General features: G+C 47.7%; 1 protein-coding gene across 2 annotated transcripts; it reads right to left on the reverse strand.

Moving 5' to 3' along the window:
- Nucleotides 1-233: 233 nt before the first annotated feature.
- Nucleotides 234-10835, reverse strand: ADPGK (ADP dependent glucokinase). 2 transcript variants are annotated; one of them, XM_059823850.1, is made up of 7 exons: nt 10621-10835; nt 7278-7503; nt 5934-5996; nt 5545-5665; nt 3503-3699; nt 2559-2657; nt 234-1549 (listed from the first exon to the last, which is right to left on the reverse strand). In XM_059823850.1, exons 1-7 carry the CDS (start codon nt 10833-10835, stop codon nt 1001-1003), a joined length of 1470 nt encoding a protein of 489 aa, XP_059679833.1. In that variant the 3' UTR covers nt 234-1000. The 2 variants fall into 2 exon arrangements, with proteins under 2 accessions (XP_059679833.1, XP_059679832.1); XM_059823849.1 differs by having other exon boundaries at nt 234-1552.
- Between the last annotated feature and the right edge of the window lie 3651 nt (nt 10836-14486).

Consider the following 14486-nt stretch of genomic DNA (forward strand, 5'->3'; position numbering starts at 1 on the left):
CCCTTCTGAGTGGAGGGCAGGGCAACGGAAGAAAATTGCACAGCCATTCTCAAACAAAAAAATTAGTCTCCAGCACTCAATAGCTTTTCTGTAAAATACCAGATCTAAGCACTCACTGTTAGCAAAGAACACCAGTTGTGAGCCCCCCTGGCTGGAACTCCTGGTATTTAGTGTACAGCAAACACAGGTAACATTTTGTGGTTTACCTGGCAAGAAAATAAAGCTGTCTCCCCTAATAATAAACCCTGATTATCTTCACTTCTAGTTGCCCAAAAACTAAGCGCGGGCTACTAGGGCTCAGTTGAATACCTTTAGTCACAGAGACAACAGATCCTCAAAATAATCTACGTAGCCTTGAGTCAGGTTTTCTCTGTGCATTTAAGGAGCAGGTACGGTGTGCATCACATTTCGGGACTCTGACTCCCTCCAATGCCGGGGGCACCGAGGCCGAGAGGTAATAATTTCATCAGTAAAAGATTTCATCATCACACCAAGCAAGCGGAAGGTTTGCTCTTGCCACTTAGCAGTGTGCTGTGAGGAGATCACGCAAGAGCCTTTTATTTTTAATTTATCAGAGGCAAGACCGGGACGAGCACTGCCGTGCTCTCCCCGGGATCCACACGCAGGAAATCCTCCTGGCTGCCGTACTTCCCAGCACTGACAGGCAAGACCCATTCAGAGTTACAAACAGCAAACCTATGCCAAACAGGGATTTTGATACTCCTTTCCCTCACAGCACGCTTAAGACAAAGCAAAGCCAATTTTCACATTAAATACTAAAATGTCTGCACCTAAACGTGAAGCATTCGAGTCGCTGCCAAGTGACTGGAATGTATCTGACAGCTTATACCTGGAATTATTCTTTGGCTCTTTTTCAGTTACAGAAAACACACCTCACCCTGATTCTGTTCCTATACCATCACTGGCTGAAATCCTAACGAGGACACCACGGTTCCTCAGACACCGTACAGTATCGGAGAAAAAGGAGGGTCTTAGTCATCTATTGAGGATATGCTTCGGAGTATAGCAGTCCTTCAGCTGAAATAGCATCCCCAAGTCCCACGGTCCGGACGGGGTCTTTACACACCAAAACGGGAGTGAAATGGAACGAGATGCCTTCTCTGTGCCAGTGCACCACTGGCTCATCTGGATTTAAAGAGATTTTGGCAGGCGCCTCTATCTGGGAGGTCACAAACTCCAAAGGAGCTTTAAGAAAGACTTTGCTGGTGTCGATGGTTTCGGTCGCGCAGGCCTGAGTCCCTGCTGCTCTAGCTCCGGCAGCCACAGCGGCAACCTGGTTGCCCCAGTACCCATCCACTGTGACAAGGATGTGATAGGCCAGGGTGTGGAAGTGGATCCGCGTGAGATCAGAGGCCCGCTCCGCGGTCTTCCCGTGCTCCTTCAGGATCCAGAAGAGGATGTCGCTGACTACGCCCACGTCGGGAACTCCGCTCCAGGAAGCAAGGGAGGCGTGGGGACCAGAGGCAGACTGCGTGAGGAACAGCAGCTCCTGTTCGTTCAGCCCAATGGAGTTCACCAGGGGAAAGACCTGCTAACAGAAACACGGGAACAACACTTTTTCCTTCAGAGAGAGACTCAGACTTCGGTCTTTCTCATTTAGGGCATTGTTGTGACAACACTGTGTTACTGGCTCTGTCGCCAGCGTGCTCAGCAGAAGAGAGCACCCACTTTCCCGGAGAGATGCAGGCCAAAGCTGCCACACGACCTTCCCCAGTTCAACAAGTTTGCAAGAATTACTTAGCCAAGAAAACATTTCATGCCAAGGGCCCATGCTCATTTTGTGCAATTAGTTTTCTAGATGCACACTTTGACATTGATGAGTAACGAAACATCAAATCCACATCAAACCCTCATAACACTGAGGTTAGAGCTGTGTCAAGCTAAACAAGAAACTATCAGGATCGGCAGGAAAGAAATTCTGCAAAGAAATAGAGGTTTTTTTAAATTATAAACTCAGCTCAAATTCAAATCCTCTTTTTTTCTAGAAATCTGCAGGCCTGCTAAACCTAAATCAAAAAGTTACTTGCGTTTGTGGAGTTGTGAGTATTCTCCTGGGTCACCTTCCCCCCGTGATTGTGAAAAATCTTTATATCAGAGAATAGAGCCCAGCTGTGTTGCACGGTATTTTTACTGAATACACTTGCTGAATAAACTCAGATCTGCAAAAAAAACCTTCCTCCTTGGTGAAAACGGTCTGATGATCAACTGAGAGCATTGTAAGATACCTCCTAAATGAAACTTCCCAGAGAGGCCTTTCTAAAAGGAATACTCTCTCTCAGCTGAAGAAAACAAATCTGTCCTCTGCTAAGTCGTTACAGTTCTCCTTCGCTGCACAGACGAGACTCTGGTAAGCTCAGCAGAGAAAACAGACGCATTCAGAATGCAATAGCAGACATTAAACCCAGGTTCTCAATTTATCTTCAAAGGGATAGCCCTAATTTTAAGTTGTCATTTCTATATTCATCTACCAGTCTGTGCATTGTGATACTGAAGAAAAGGAAACCGGTAAGAAGAGCATGCCTTTGCATTTTCGTTACCTGATGCATAATGTTGCTCATAAAATCTTGATCAGTCATACTGGCCAACTCCAGGTGTATGGGGATGTCGGTAGGGATATCAGAGATGGATGCCACAGCCTACAGGGGTACAGGAAAATTAAAAAAAACCCAATACCCTAAAACACATATTCATTAAGAAGCAGAAAGAACAACGGGGTTTTGACTTGGAGATACACATCCTTTAATCTTCTCGTGTGTGGATTTAAACACAATTCCAAATGAGATGTCTGACAAGGGCCGGAACGTACTGCTAAGGGGAAGAAATAAAAACAACTTCTAGTTTTCAGAATCCCAGAGCGGCAAAACTGTATCTAACCCTAACCTGCACCCAACTCAGCACTTTTCTAATGGACTAATTCAGAAACCTCACAAATCCAAAGCAGCTGCAGAACAGCTGATCCTGGAACAGAGAAAAAGGTAAAAAAAAAAAGGCTAGCGCATTACGTCAGGAGGGGCACTCAGCTGTAAGACAGGCAATGATCTGTAAATAAAAAGAAAACTTGGTGTAGCTCCTTTGGGCTCAGATGAGAAAGCTGCCTCTTGGATTATCTAACACAGGTGCTGCTTAAAGAATGCAAGTCTTGATTATAACCTTGATCATCTTAGTATCTGGGATAGAAAAAGTGTAATTTAGCCACCAGATAAGCTCCAGTAACTATGACAATGTACTCCAGCCAGACAACCAGACCATGCCTTTTTCTCCCTAGACAACCCACTGAATCTAAGCCACATTACTGTTACGGGCGTAGACTTTTGCCATTCCTACAGTTCACATTCTTCTTTTAGCGTGCAATACTGAAAAGACTTGTGGGAGATCTGAAGACACAGCCTAATTACAAGTTCAAACCTGGGAAACCAAGACTTTTCCACGAAGCATTTGTTGGAATGGAAATTAAGGAGACGCTGGTCTTCAAGTATCTTACCTCCATGAGCCGTCTGTGCCGCATCTCCTTGCTCTGGCCTTCCATCATGTGAAGTCCGGAAAGTACCACAAGATCTGGCTGAAATTCATCCAAGCTGGACACAAACACTTCCAGCATATTCAAGGCGCCATTTGATAGGTCATGGGAGAAGATAAAGCGGTTGGCATTGGGCGCTCTCACTTGTCCCCACTCTTCACCTAGGGTGAAACAAACAGAAGCGAGTTAACTCAGAAGAGAAGCAAATCAAACCACGCATCTGGAGATTGTTTTGGGATGTCCTGCTGGAATCCGAAAGCGTGGTTTCACAATGTGACTGTGCCCCATTAACAGCTACTGCCAGCCACAAGAGAAGTCTTGCTCTTTTTCTCGTTCATCCTCTTCATTCACTCCCTCTGCCTCATTTAGATGCTTGTCTGCTCAGAAGGAAAATTCAATACTTGTTTGGTTGGTTTTGCAAGCTCTGTGATGTTTTAATCGGTTGTACTAGTCTATCATGCAATTAGGAGAGCGTCACAGCCAGCTCAAGCCAAACATTTGGAGTGTGCGGGATGTGCGAAGAGACGGGACACCTTCCCCTTCTGGCAACGACCACCTGTTAGCTTGACTCCAGCTGTATCGTGAAGGTACACCCTGAAAAGTCTCACGGCTCTTACTGTTCCTGACTGCGCAACTCCCAGAAATGATCTGCGGAATAGAGTTGCATCAGTGCTGTTATGTGTAAATGGTTTTATTCCTGGATAAGATCACAAATTAAATAGGCTCCACCTCCGGGACACTGAACCATGAGAAAACAGGGTAACGAGAGCGAGCTTAGAGAGGAGGCTGTACACACACCTTTCTTCAGGCAGCAAGGAAGTTCCTTGTGCCAGTTACGATAACTGGACAGAAAGAAATGTAAGGGAATAAATAAACACAGGTCACAAAGGGCAGCCTGAACAGAAAACTCTTGAGACACAAGCATTTTTGAGGCTATTATAGGCAGAATCTCCATCTTAGAACCAGCCTGCGTACTTGTTCACTCAGCTCTCCCAGACTCTGTACTGGTTATACTATGGAGAATAGGACCCGCATTTACGGAAAAGCCACTAAAACAGCATCGACAGCCGTCAGTGCTGCCTCCTCTTAAGATAAGACTTATGGCAAAGTTCTGTCTAGGACAAAGATCCCCAGAGTTGCGTCAGGAGGGCAGTTCTCACCTGAGAACAGAGATGCTGAGAGAAGGAGACAGCATATACTAATGTATCATCTACCAAAGATGCTTCCAGGAGCAAGAAGAATTAAGATTTACTTAGAGATTAGTGTAATTTTGTAAGTGCCACCGTGTAACAGCACTTGTCAGTTATAGTAACCTTGTTTCAGCCAGAAGTCCATCACAGCACATGCTTTGGGTGCTGCTCCACATTAGTTTTGCTGCTGGAAAAGTTTAATTAAGGTGGTTCTTGCCTTCCCTCCTTGCCAAATACTCCCTCTTCCATCACACCAATGTAACTCTTTCTGAAGCTTTATATTGAGACAGGACCAGTGGAATGATTCAGGTTGAAAACAGCAAGAAAATACACATATGTTTGTTTCAGCCACTACATTAGGGTTACCCTGAATTTCATCTGCACGTGGTTAAATGATACCTTTCTGTTTTCAGAGAAAATTACCAGACTATTTTAGTGTTCATACAGCTTTAGAATGACACCCACCAGGGCTGCTTAGGCTATGCATCCTGACACCATGAAAAGCCCACTTGGTTTCTACAGGTTATAGCGTACAAGCGTAGAGAACCAAGGGGATGGCAAGACAGCGGCATGAGTCAGTATTGACAGTAACCATATTACAAAGGAAAAAAGTTTCAAAAGACTTTTAGATGTCTGTTCACAGCTCCCTGAAGCACAAGGAATTACCGCATTAGCCCAGTGGCAGCTGCCGGTACTGATAACTTACACAGTCCTTCTGGAATCAACCGATTCAAAAAAAACCAAACAACTTTAAAACCAGGCCTATGTTAGTGATGTTCGGGGTTCCCATCCAACATCCAGCCTTTGGCAAGGTACCTGCTTGATACTCCAAGATAAGATGGAATTCATCTCTTTCCTGCATGGACTCAGGTGGCACAACCACATTGTCATCAAGTAGTTCATGGAGTTTAGGACCAACTGGGCCACAAAGGAGGATCTAGAAAACGAGAAAAAACAATCAAGGATCCCTGGCCATGTCCCTTGCCACCATTTCAGTGCATTTAAGCATCACCTAGACAACTGATTTTAAAAAAATAATAAATTAATTCAATTTTAGAAAACCAGCTATGCTTTTCAACTTGTAAAGCCAACCATGTGTTCCACCATAACCTAAGAAATAACTGCAAGACCCTCAAAATCTACAGGGAAGTAATGTGACCCTCATTAAAGTCAAGCAAGTAGCATGAAACTTTTGGAACGCGTACCTTCAGGTCTGGATTTGTTGCAAGCTTCTGACCAATGAGAGCGGCATTTCCTCCTACATAAAGCTGTAAAACAAATAAGAGGCAGGTATGGGCATTCCCTTGCTTTGATGGCTTTATACGTGCTTAGTCCTCAGTACAGGCTAGAGATTTTAGCTTTTTAGAAAAGGGTCTAGCATCACAGAGGTTAATAAAGCTTATTGGGGCTGATGGCAAAACGATTTTACAATTCTTTACAATTCTCCATCAAATCTCAACAAGTTAAGTGTTCTATGACTTTTTAAAATCTAAATACTCACCTTCAGGTAATTCGCAGCCCTATACAAATCAATCCATTCATAACAAACAGCCCTTACTTCCAGGCAACTTTTCTGTGGCAGTTGGTAACTTGTGTTTTATTAGCAAGGCTGCCAAGCAATCATTTAAAAACTGCAGCAATACAAATGCAACAACAATGCAACAATTTCAAACCCAGTTTGAAATCGAGGTTAAACCTGCTACCTGCGCCCACATGAAGTGAGCGGAACCGTGAAAGTTGTTTCAGGTAAGAAAGGTCAAACTTTCAAGAAAGAAAACTCTGATGTGAGCTTTGAAACCAAAGAATATAGATTGTCACGAGGATCACAGGCACTCAGAGGTGACAGAAAACAGGCAGTAGAAGGATACAGCTAATAATCAGGTGATTCCAAAAGGCCAATGTAGCAAACGTGGTGAGAAACAAGTCAACATAGGAGAGTCTTGACCAACAGAAAACATTTAGAGGTCTTCCTCATTTTCAAAAGCGGCCGGCGAACTGCCTAGAAGGCGGCATTAAGCGGTTTGTAGAAATTAGCTAACTGCCAAGCAAGGTCTCAAGATTCAAAAGACCCGGTATAAATTAGAGCAGCAAAACCTTGCTTTTGGAAAGGGAGGCTTCAGGAAAAATATTTATTCCTTTTCATCACTCCTAGAGAGAATTTAAATCCTGCGTTAAGTAGCTGAAGCTGATGGGAGTGTTTACAACTCCTAATGCTTGGATCTAGTTCCTCAATTCCTGCCTCATTACAAGATGTTAGAGCCTCTTCTACAGCACCAGCCCCATCTGGCTCCCATACAACAGTATTCTCACAGAGGCATCTTGGACTGACGTTGCCGTTTTGGGAAGGTAAGCAGGGGATAGACCATGTAAAACCCCGCTATTTGCAGCAGGTGCAGAGTTCTGTAGCAAGTCATTAACACACTCAAGCTATACCCGAAGTTTCTTTCCTGAACGAGTTGCGCTCTCACTACAGAGAGAACGAAAGTCACCAACGACGCGGAAAATAAGAAACACGCTTCTCAAAGCTTATCTTCAGGTGGAAGACATACCTGTGCACCAGGGTGCTCGGAGGCTGTCCGTGCAATGTGATGGAAAGACGCGGCGTCGCTGAAGAAGCGCTCGGCCGCTGCCCCTTTTTCCATGAAGTGAGCGAATGCTTCTTTCAGGTCCTGCCCAGAGTTCAGTACCGCGTGATTTTTTCCATCTCCAGGTTCAAGACCGAGCGCCTCCAACAACTTCACACCGGACAGAACCACGTCTACGCAGGCGTTGACGCTGGAAGAGAGAAGGAAAACGCGTACTGGGAAAACCACACGTACCTTAGGGCACTTGCGAGACAATACGACGAGATCACTTCCCAGCCAGTGATTGCTGTTCGCAGCTCTCATGCTGAGGGGGGAAAAAAAGCCAACGAAATGAAAAAACCCACAAAGGCATATGAATTTCCTGGAATTCTCTACTAAAGCGTTCTCCTTTTGACATGCTTTTATTGCGCTCCAGCACTGCAGAGGACAGAGGGATTTCTAACATTCTGCTGAATTAAAACGAGAAAGAGTAAGCTGCGTGGTCCAAACGCGGTTGCAGTATGTGTTGTACTCCATTAGCTGCCTTAGGCTTGCTCAAAAAAAGAATAGGCACAATAAGAATAGATTTTTTAATACTTAAAATAAAGAAGCTTTAAAAAAAGTACGTATTTCGGGTTTAAAATGTACATGCAATTCAAAACCGATAAAAACAAAACTGAAAGTATGTAAGTCTACTAGATCAGCCTCTGGAGTTTCAACTACTCCTACTACGACAACAATAACTTTTGGTTATTGTTAATAACCAAAACCACACAGGCAAACACCCCACACAGGTTGGTTCTGTTTGTAAGAAGTCAAGAGAGCGATCTGCCAGTTGAAGTATTTGAAAACTGCAATTTCAAAAGGACCATCCCAAATTCCCAGAAACAGCATGCCGCCTTCTCTCAAATAGCGGAAACAGGAGAAATTCTGCAGTAGTTAGGAAGCGATAAGAACCATTTCAGCAGATCTAGGCTTTATGTGAAGTCTAACCTGCGGCTCAAACCTTCCAGTGCTCATTTCTTATCAATGACATCACTTTAAACAGAGTCTAATTCAGACTAGAGAACAGGAAAGCTTCTGGGCTGGAACCAGGCCCCCAGGAAGAAAGTTGATGAACACCTGCCCTTGTTTCTACTCCTTGCTTTAACAGCGATACCAATATATACCAAATATTTATTGAGATGATATCAGCAATTACTAAAGCGTCTTCTGGAACTGCTGTCAAGTGCAATTTCTGTTCCTCTGCCCCACGCCTCCCTGACAGGGATCCAAACAATCTATAAAACCTTTGCAGGATCTCTGACTTACTCCGTGTCTATCCACATGACACTCCAAATGCCAACGCCTGTGTACATGTCTGCGTGAAATGCAGAGCCATTTAGTATTCCTCCTTGTCAGCGACCTTTCACGCGTGATTTGGGCCGCAACACGTGAAGGCTGCATCACACAAAATAAAGGACATTAAAAACCCCGAGGCTTTTCAGTACACGAGGTAACCAGCTTGGAAGTCCTCTGTATTGTGCATCGTCTCCTACACTACGGAGAGACAAATCCCTTTGCACAGCAGAGAAAAGAAAACCAAAGCAACAAGAAACTCAAGCAGCGTTTTCACCCCAAACTCACTGCGGCAAAAGGTCAGCAATTTTCTATTTTAATGAGTCATTAAAGATGCAAGGGGACTAAACCGAGTCACAGTTCTTTCAAGTGAGACACCTCTAATCATCTGCCAACTGTCTTTCTTCTCCCTCTCTGCCATTCCTCTCCTAACACACTTCATGGTTTTAATAAACTCCCTTAACGGCAGAGATATGCTACTAACGAACTGCTTTTGCTGTTGAACTTTGTGTGTGTATATATTATATATATATATATTCAGTTGCTTTAAAGCAAAGAAGAAAGCAAGGAATAAACCGAAGATACCCGGCTCTCTTCCAGTGAAGGCGTGGCAAAAGAGGACTAAATAAGGCACTGGAAAACCGCTTTTGTCAGGTATTCACGGGAGAAAGTCTGCATCAACCGTAATGGAAGAGCAAGACGGACTCCAGCTAACACCGTATCGACTACATGGCCATTGAGGCGGAATAACTCCTTCCAACGCTTGAAGGCCGAATCGTCTAGTCAAAGTCAAGTTATCCTGTCATGTCCTTATATTTAAAAGAAAGTGAGTCAAGCGCTATATATATAACGGCAAGATTAATGGTCAGACTTAAAACCAGCATTTAAGATCAGTGTGATATTCCTGAACTTTCCCCTCGCCTTCTTTCCAGTTTAAAAAGAGAAAGGGTGTTGGATTTCCCTGTGCACGCACAGGTTGGATTTCCCTGTGCACGCAAAGGTGTCTTCAGCGTCTCTTGCCTTCTCCTCTCCTCTCCCTCACCTCTGTCCTTTGCATCTCCGCCTTGGCTCCGTTAGTCCTCCCCTATCGTGAAGGCTTCGCTGGCGTCCCCGCTTTATAAACGCGTCTCCCGTACCTATTTATCGCCGGGCTGCGCTCCCCGATTGCCACCTTCCTGGGGATGGGCCAGCAGCTCCACGGCCCTCAGGCTCCGTATATAAGTTTGTTTTACAGGGAAGCAAGCCGGGGATAAGGTCTCCGGAGCCAGGCTTGCCAACCGCGTCTGAACCGTGCAGCGCACTTAAATCACCAACACGGGACTTTTCTGGAGCGTTAATCCCCCCCAGCCGGGGTCCACCTCCGGTTAAGCAACGCAGCAGGGAGCTGCCACGCTCGCCAGCGGCTCTCTCAGGAAACCTCCTCGCCTGGAAAACTACAGGCCTGGAAAACGAAGAGGGAGGCGTAACGAACGGGCAGGAGCTCCGGCGAGCGCCCAGCAGCCACGACGCCAGGTCTCACAGCGCGGCACCACCTGGCGCTCCACGACGAGCCTCTCCTCCTGCCCGCCCGCAGCCGCCCCTCCAGAGGAGCAGAGGTCTCTCCCCGCCGCCGCTGGGCAGCGGGACCCCCACCCCCCGTAACTCGGGACCTCGGCGTAACTCAGGGGGGGCTGCGCTGAGGCCGAGGGCTGCCGGCGGGAGCGCTCCTCCCGGCAGGTGAGGCCCCCATAGATACGCACAGGCACACCTATAGATATATAGACACACAGCCCGGCCCAGGGGAAGGGGCGCCCACCCGCGCCTCCCCCGCCCCGCCGCCAGGGGTGCTACTCCCCCCCGCCGCTGCCCGCCCCACCGCCAGGGGCGCTCTTCCCGCCCGCCGCTGCCCGCCCCGCCGCTAGGGGCGCTCTTCCCCCCCGCCGCTGCCCGCCCCGCCGCCAGGGGCGCTCTTCCCCGCCCCCCTGCCCCGCCGCGCGCTGCCGGCACCTACCCGACGGCGACGCGCGCCCATCCCCGGGCCGGGCGGACGATGGCCGCCTGCCAGGCCGCCACCATGCGGCCCTCGAGGGAGCGGGCGCGGCGCAGGCCGCCCAGCAGCGAGGCGGAGAGGTGCCGCAGCGCCGAGGGGGGCAGCTCGGGGCCCAGCAGGCAGAGGTAGCCCAGCGCCAGGGCCAGCAGGCCCACGCACACCGCCCTCTGCCACATCGCGGCGCGGCCGCGCCTCCCCCGCCACGTCTGAGGAGGGACGCGAGCGGCGGGGGCTTCCTTACGCCGCCTCCGTAGCGCCCCGCCCCCGCCGGGCGCCAGCTGTCGTAAAGCCGCTTCGGGAATCGAGGCGGGCCCTACGCGAACGGCGCGGCCTCGCCCACAGCGCAACCTACGTACCTCCGGGCGGTACGGCGGCGCCGCCTGCGTAACTGAGCTACGGGAATAAGGCGGAGGCGGCGGCTGCGCGAGGGCGGCGGCGCCTCGAGAGGGGAAATGGCGGGGGGGAGCGGCTCCCTCACGGGCCTCGCCGTGCTCCGGGGCCCCCGGGAGACAGTCCGGCCCGGGAGAGCCGGGCCCTCGGGCAGCGGGGAGCCGGTGCTGGGGCGAGAAGACTGCGGCGAGCGCAGCCCTGCTGCTGCTGCCGGCTGGGCCTGCTTCGGGGCCTGGCCCTCGCTGTGTTACCAGCGCTGAGCTGAAGCCCCGCTGCGGGCATCGGCCCCGCACACTCCTCTGTACGTGGTACTGCTTCACCCTCCCCTCCCTTGTTTCTTCCTCACGGTGCCCCTGTTTGGTCCTTGGGTGCCCAGGACCTTTGTGGGTCTGCGTGTTTTATTTCCACTCTTGTGTGCCCCGAGCCTGTCACTGCGGCTGCCCAGCCCCCTGCTCAGTGCTTCTGTCTAAGCGGCTCCTGTCCAGCAAACCAGTCGCTGACCTGAAGCTAATCCCTGGCCCTAGTGTGTATTCTGTTCCTTTGTAGCGTAGCTTCTGGTCTCAGCCTCTTTCATGCCTTCTCCAGGGTGAGTTACCTCATCCCGTCTCTGCCCACGCTCTTCCTGAGGCAGCCTGTGCTGGGAGCAGTGGGAGAGAACGTCCTTTGTTGTCTGTTTCATCCCATCACAGAGGTGCTGTAGCAAGTCAAAAGGGAGGTTTCCCCTTTTTAATGAAGGGGAGTTTTTCTGGGCTTCTTTAGAAATCATAGAAACATTAGCTCTAAGACTTGCGACAAAATTTGCAAGAGTTTGACAACTGCGTGCCGCAGTGCGTTGGCTGAGGCAGCTGATAATTTTCTTATTCAGCTCTGTGTTGTGAGTGATTGTCATCTCCTTTGACTCCGACAAAACAAACAGTAAAGGAGCTGGGATAGCAGAAGGCTGTTTATTGATTTTTTTCTTTTTAGGATGCAAGAATCGGTATTCAGGCAATAGCTCATCTACAGCAGCCGTTATCATGAATTCGTGACTGGCTCTCGGGTCATTTGGCTGCTCATCAGATTCCCTTTCTTGCTAGTCCTTATCAAAAAGGACTTTCTCATTTATTTATTTATGTATTTTGTTCGTGTGGAGCTGTTCCTAGGAGCAAGTGAAGACCAAGGGTGCAAAGGTGGTCAGGACAGGCAGACGATGGGTGCCAGAAGTGCTAGGGAAGGAAAGAGTGAGAAAAAAGCCTCCTCACCTGGCAGCAGGTGGTGTGCAGGGGCACTGACTGTTTTTATAAGCCTAAAGCGTTACGATATTGTAACGATCTTTAAGAACAGAATCCCGAAAATAAACTAGAGGCCTCGCCACCTTCCCTATTCTTCAAGAAATCCTTCAAACGGTTCTTTCTCCTCAAATAACTGCCTGCGTAAGTGCCCTGTAAAAAAGTGATTATCTTCATCTCCTCTCAGGCCTACGTTCAGCCCACCAGAGTTGGTCTGTTAATGTGTAATCCCCTTTTTCCTTTGCTCAGGTAGTCTTTGGGTTTTGTCGGTAAACTTTTTCATTTGAACAAATTTACTCTTTTTCCCTTCGGCACTTTTCCCGCTAACGTTTGATCTATATGTGATTATGAAATCTTGCTTGTTCCATACGCTTGAACTCCCCGGGGTATAGGCCTGTGAGGCTCTTGCAGTTATAAACAGCCCTCCGGTTCAAGCAGGCAATGCTATGCTGCGCGAGAAAGAGCAAATACCCTGCCAGAACCCCTTGCTGCTCGCTACAATCAGGTCTTCACCTGTGGGAGCGTGTGTATTTATAGCCTTGTCACAGAACATCATAATTAGACGTGCCCATAAGGCAGCCGCAACCCATAGCGTTGTCACAGCTCAGGGACCCCATTATTAGTACTGTGTCATCAGAGGGTTAAGCTGCAAGCAGATAACCTATCTAATACATTAATACTTGGGGGAATCAGCCACGACTCCATTTTGGGGTGATTAGTTTTTCATCTGATGCTCATGCAATGTTCTGCGTTGTAGCTCTGAAGACTGAAGTTGTCTTTTTTTACTCCCAGAACAGGTACAGTTTTCACATCAACAAAAGCGAAGCTGCTCAGGAGGAACCACTGCTATTTCGTCTCCGTAAACTGCTGGTGTTCAATCTCCATGAACAGTTTTGTCAGTTGACTTGAATGAGACTGCAAAGGTAATTGAAAGATTTGTTTTATGTTCTTCATTCCTGCCAACAAAAGTAAAAGGTTTAGAAAAAGAAAAGAGGTTCTCTCGGAGAACCTGTTCGGTTACAGAGCTAAACAGCGATTTCTTGGTTGACGTTTGTTCTAAGCCACTGCAGATCTAGATTTGCCTCAAACAGCCAAATTAGAGGTGAAATGGTCAGCTGAGAGCTGAAATTCGGCTCCTTATTTCCTTCCCTTGAGCCACCTCGCGCCCCACAAATTTTAGTTAAAGGTAACAGAGAGGGGCACAGGGCTGTTGGATTCATAGGCGTTGACTCAGGCTGAGTAAAAGGTATTAATTAAATACCTGTTGAATTATGGAAATATCAAGCTGATTACTTCTGGTTCAGTGCTATGTGTTATTTCAAAGATACGACACACTGATTTAAAGGGTTTTCGCTGGAATACTTTTAATAAAAGCATAGGAAGAGGAAGGTAAGGGTTAGTGGATTTTAGAATGGAAAGAGTTAAATCAAAACTTAATGTCAACAATTTTCCTTTGTTTCTTCTCCCTGGTTATATGAAGTTCTTTGTATAAGAAATCCTTTTCTTGACACTGTTTCATGGTATGAGCTGCTTGTGACTGGGGGTGGTGGTGGAGGGACAGGAGATTTAATCAGTCTTCAGTTATTGGAAACGGAACTTGTTCCCTTTAGCAAAAAAAAGGGAAAAGAGGAAAAGAGACTTTGTCTGCAAGAGGCAGACAAAAGATGCGTTTTCTTGCTTGTTTGAAAATTAGCTATGGAGAGTTGCACATGTAGCACATGCTCTCAGCAGCCACTCAGAGCTCACAAACCTTTACACGTGAGCTTTTTAATGACCTTACTGCGTTAGCTTCCCGCAGCACAGGCTCGGTTTTGAGAAATGGTGGGTTTGCCAGGTGCTTGTTAGGCAGGAGGCGAGAGGAAAGGGGACGAAGACGGGCAAGGGGAGGAAATAGCAAGGAGGCGTGAAAGCCAGAGCTTCCCAAAGGAGCTACGAAGGCCTGTTTTTCTCAGTTTCAACTCCCAAGCTTGAAGCAATTGTCTTCACTCCTTGTTAAGTTGAATTTACATGTTCAAATGAACTCATTCCCTTTGACCTACTTTGGCCAGCTTAAACTGTAGGCCCGTGCACAATGGGGAAAGAGGAGGAGTTTTTCTCGAACTATAAACTCCTTTACTATTGCTGGAATCGGTCATGCGAATCTGTGATGCCTGGGATGGAATCTTTAGC

Source organism: Gavia stellata, chromosome 13 (assembly GCF_030936135.1).
Source record: "Gavia stellata isolate bGavSte3 chromosome 13, bGavSte3.hap2, whole genome shotgun sequence".
Taxonomy (NCBI): domain Eukaryota; kingdom Metazoa; phylum Chordata; class Aves; order Gaviiformes; family Gaviidae; genus Gavia; species Gavia stellata.

Bases quoted from the DNA above. Each gene is read 5' to 3' on its own strand.
- ADPGK (XM_059823849.1), bottom strand. From the start codon at position 10,835: ATGTGGCAGAGGGCGGTGTGCGTGGGCCTGCTGGCCCTGGCGCTGGGC. The intron at 5,666-5,933 runs GTACGCGTTCCA...CTCGTTTTCTAG, and splicing joins CAACAAATCCAGACCTGAAG to ATCCTCCTTTGTGGCCCAGT. The intron at 3,700-5,544 runs GTACCTTGCCAA...GTTTCACCCTAG, and splicing joins TATCTTGGAGTATCAAGCAG to GTGAAGAGTGGGGACAAGTG.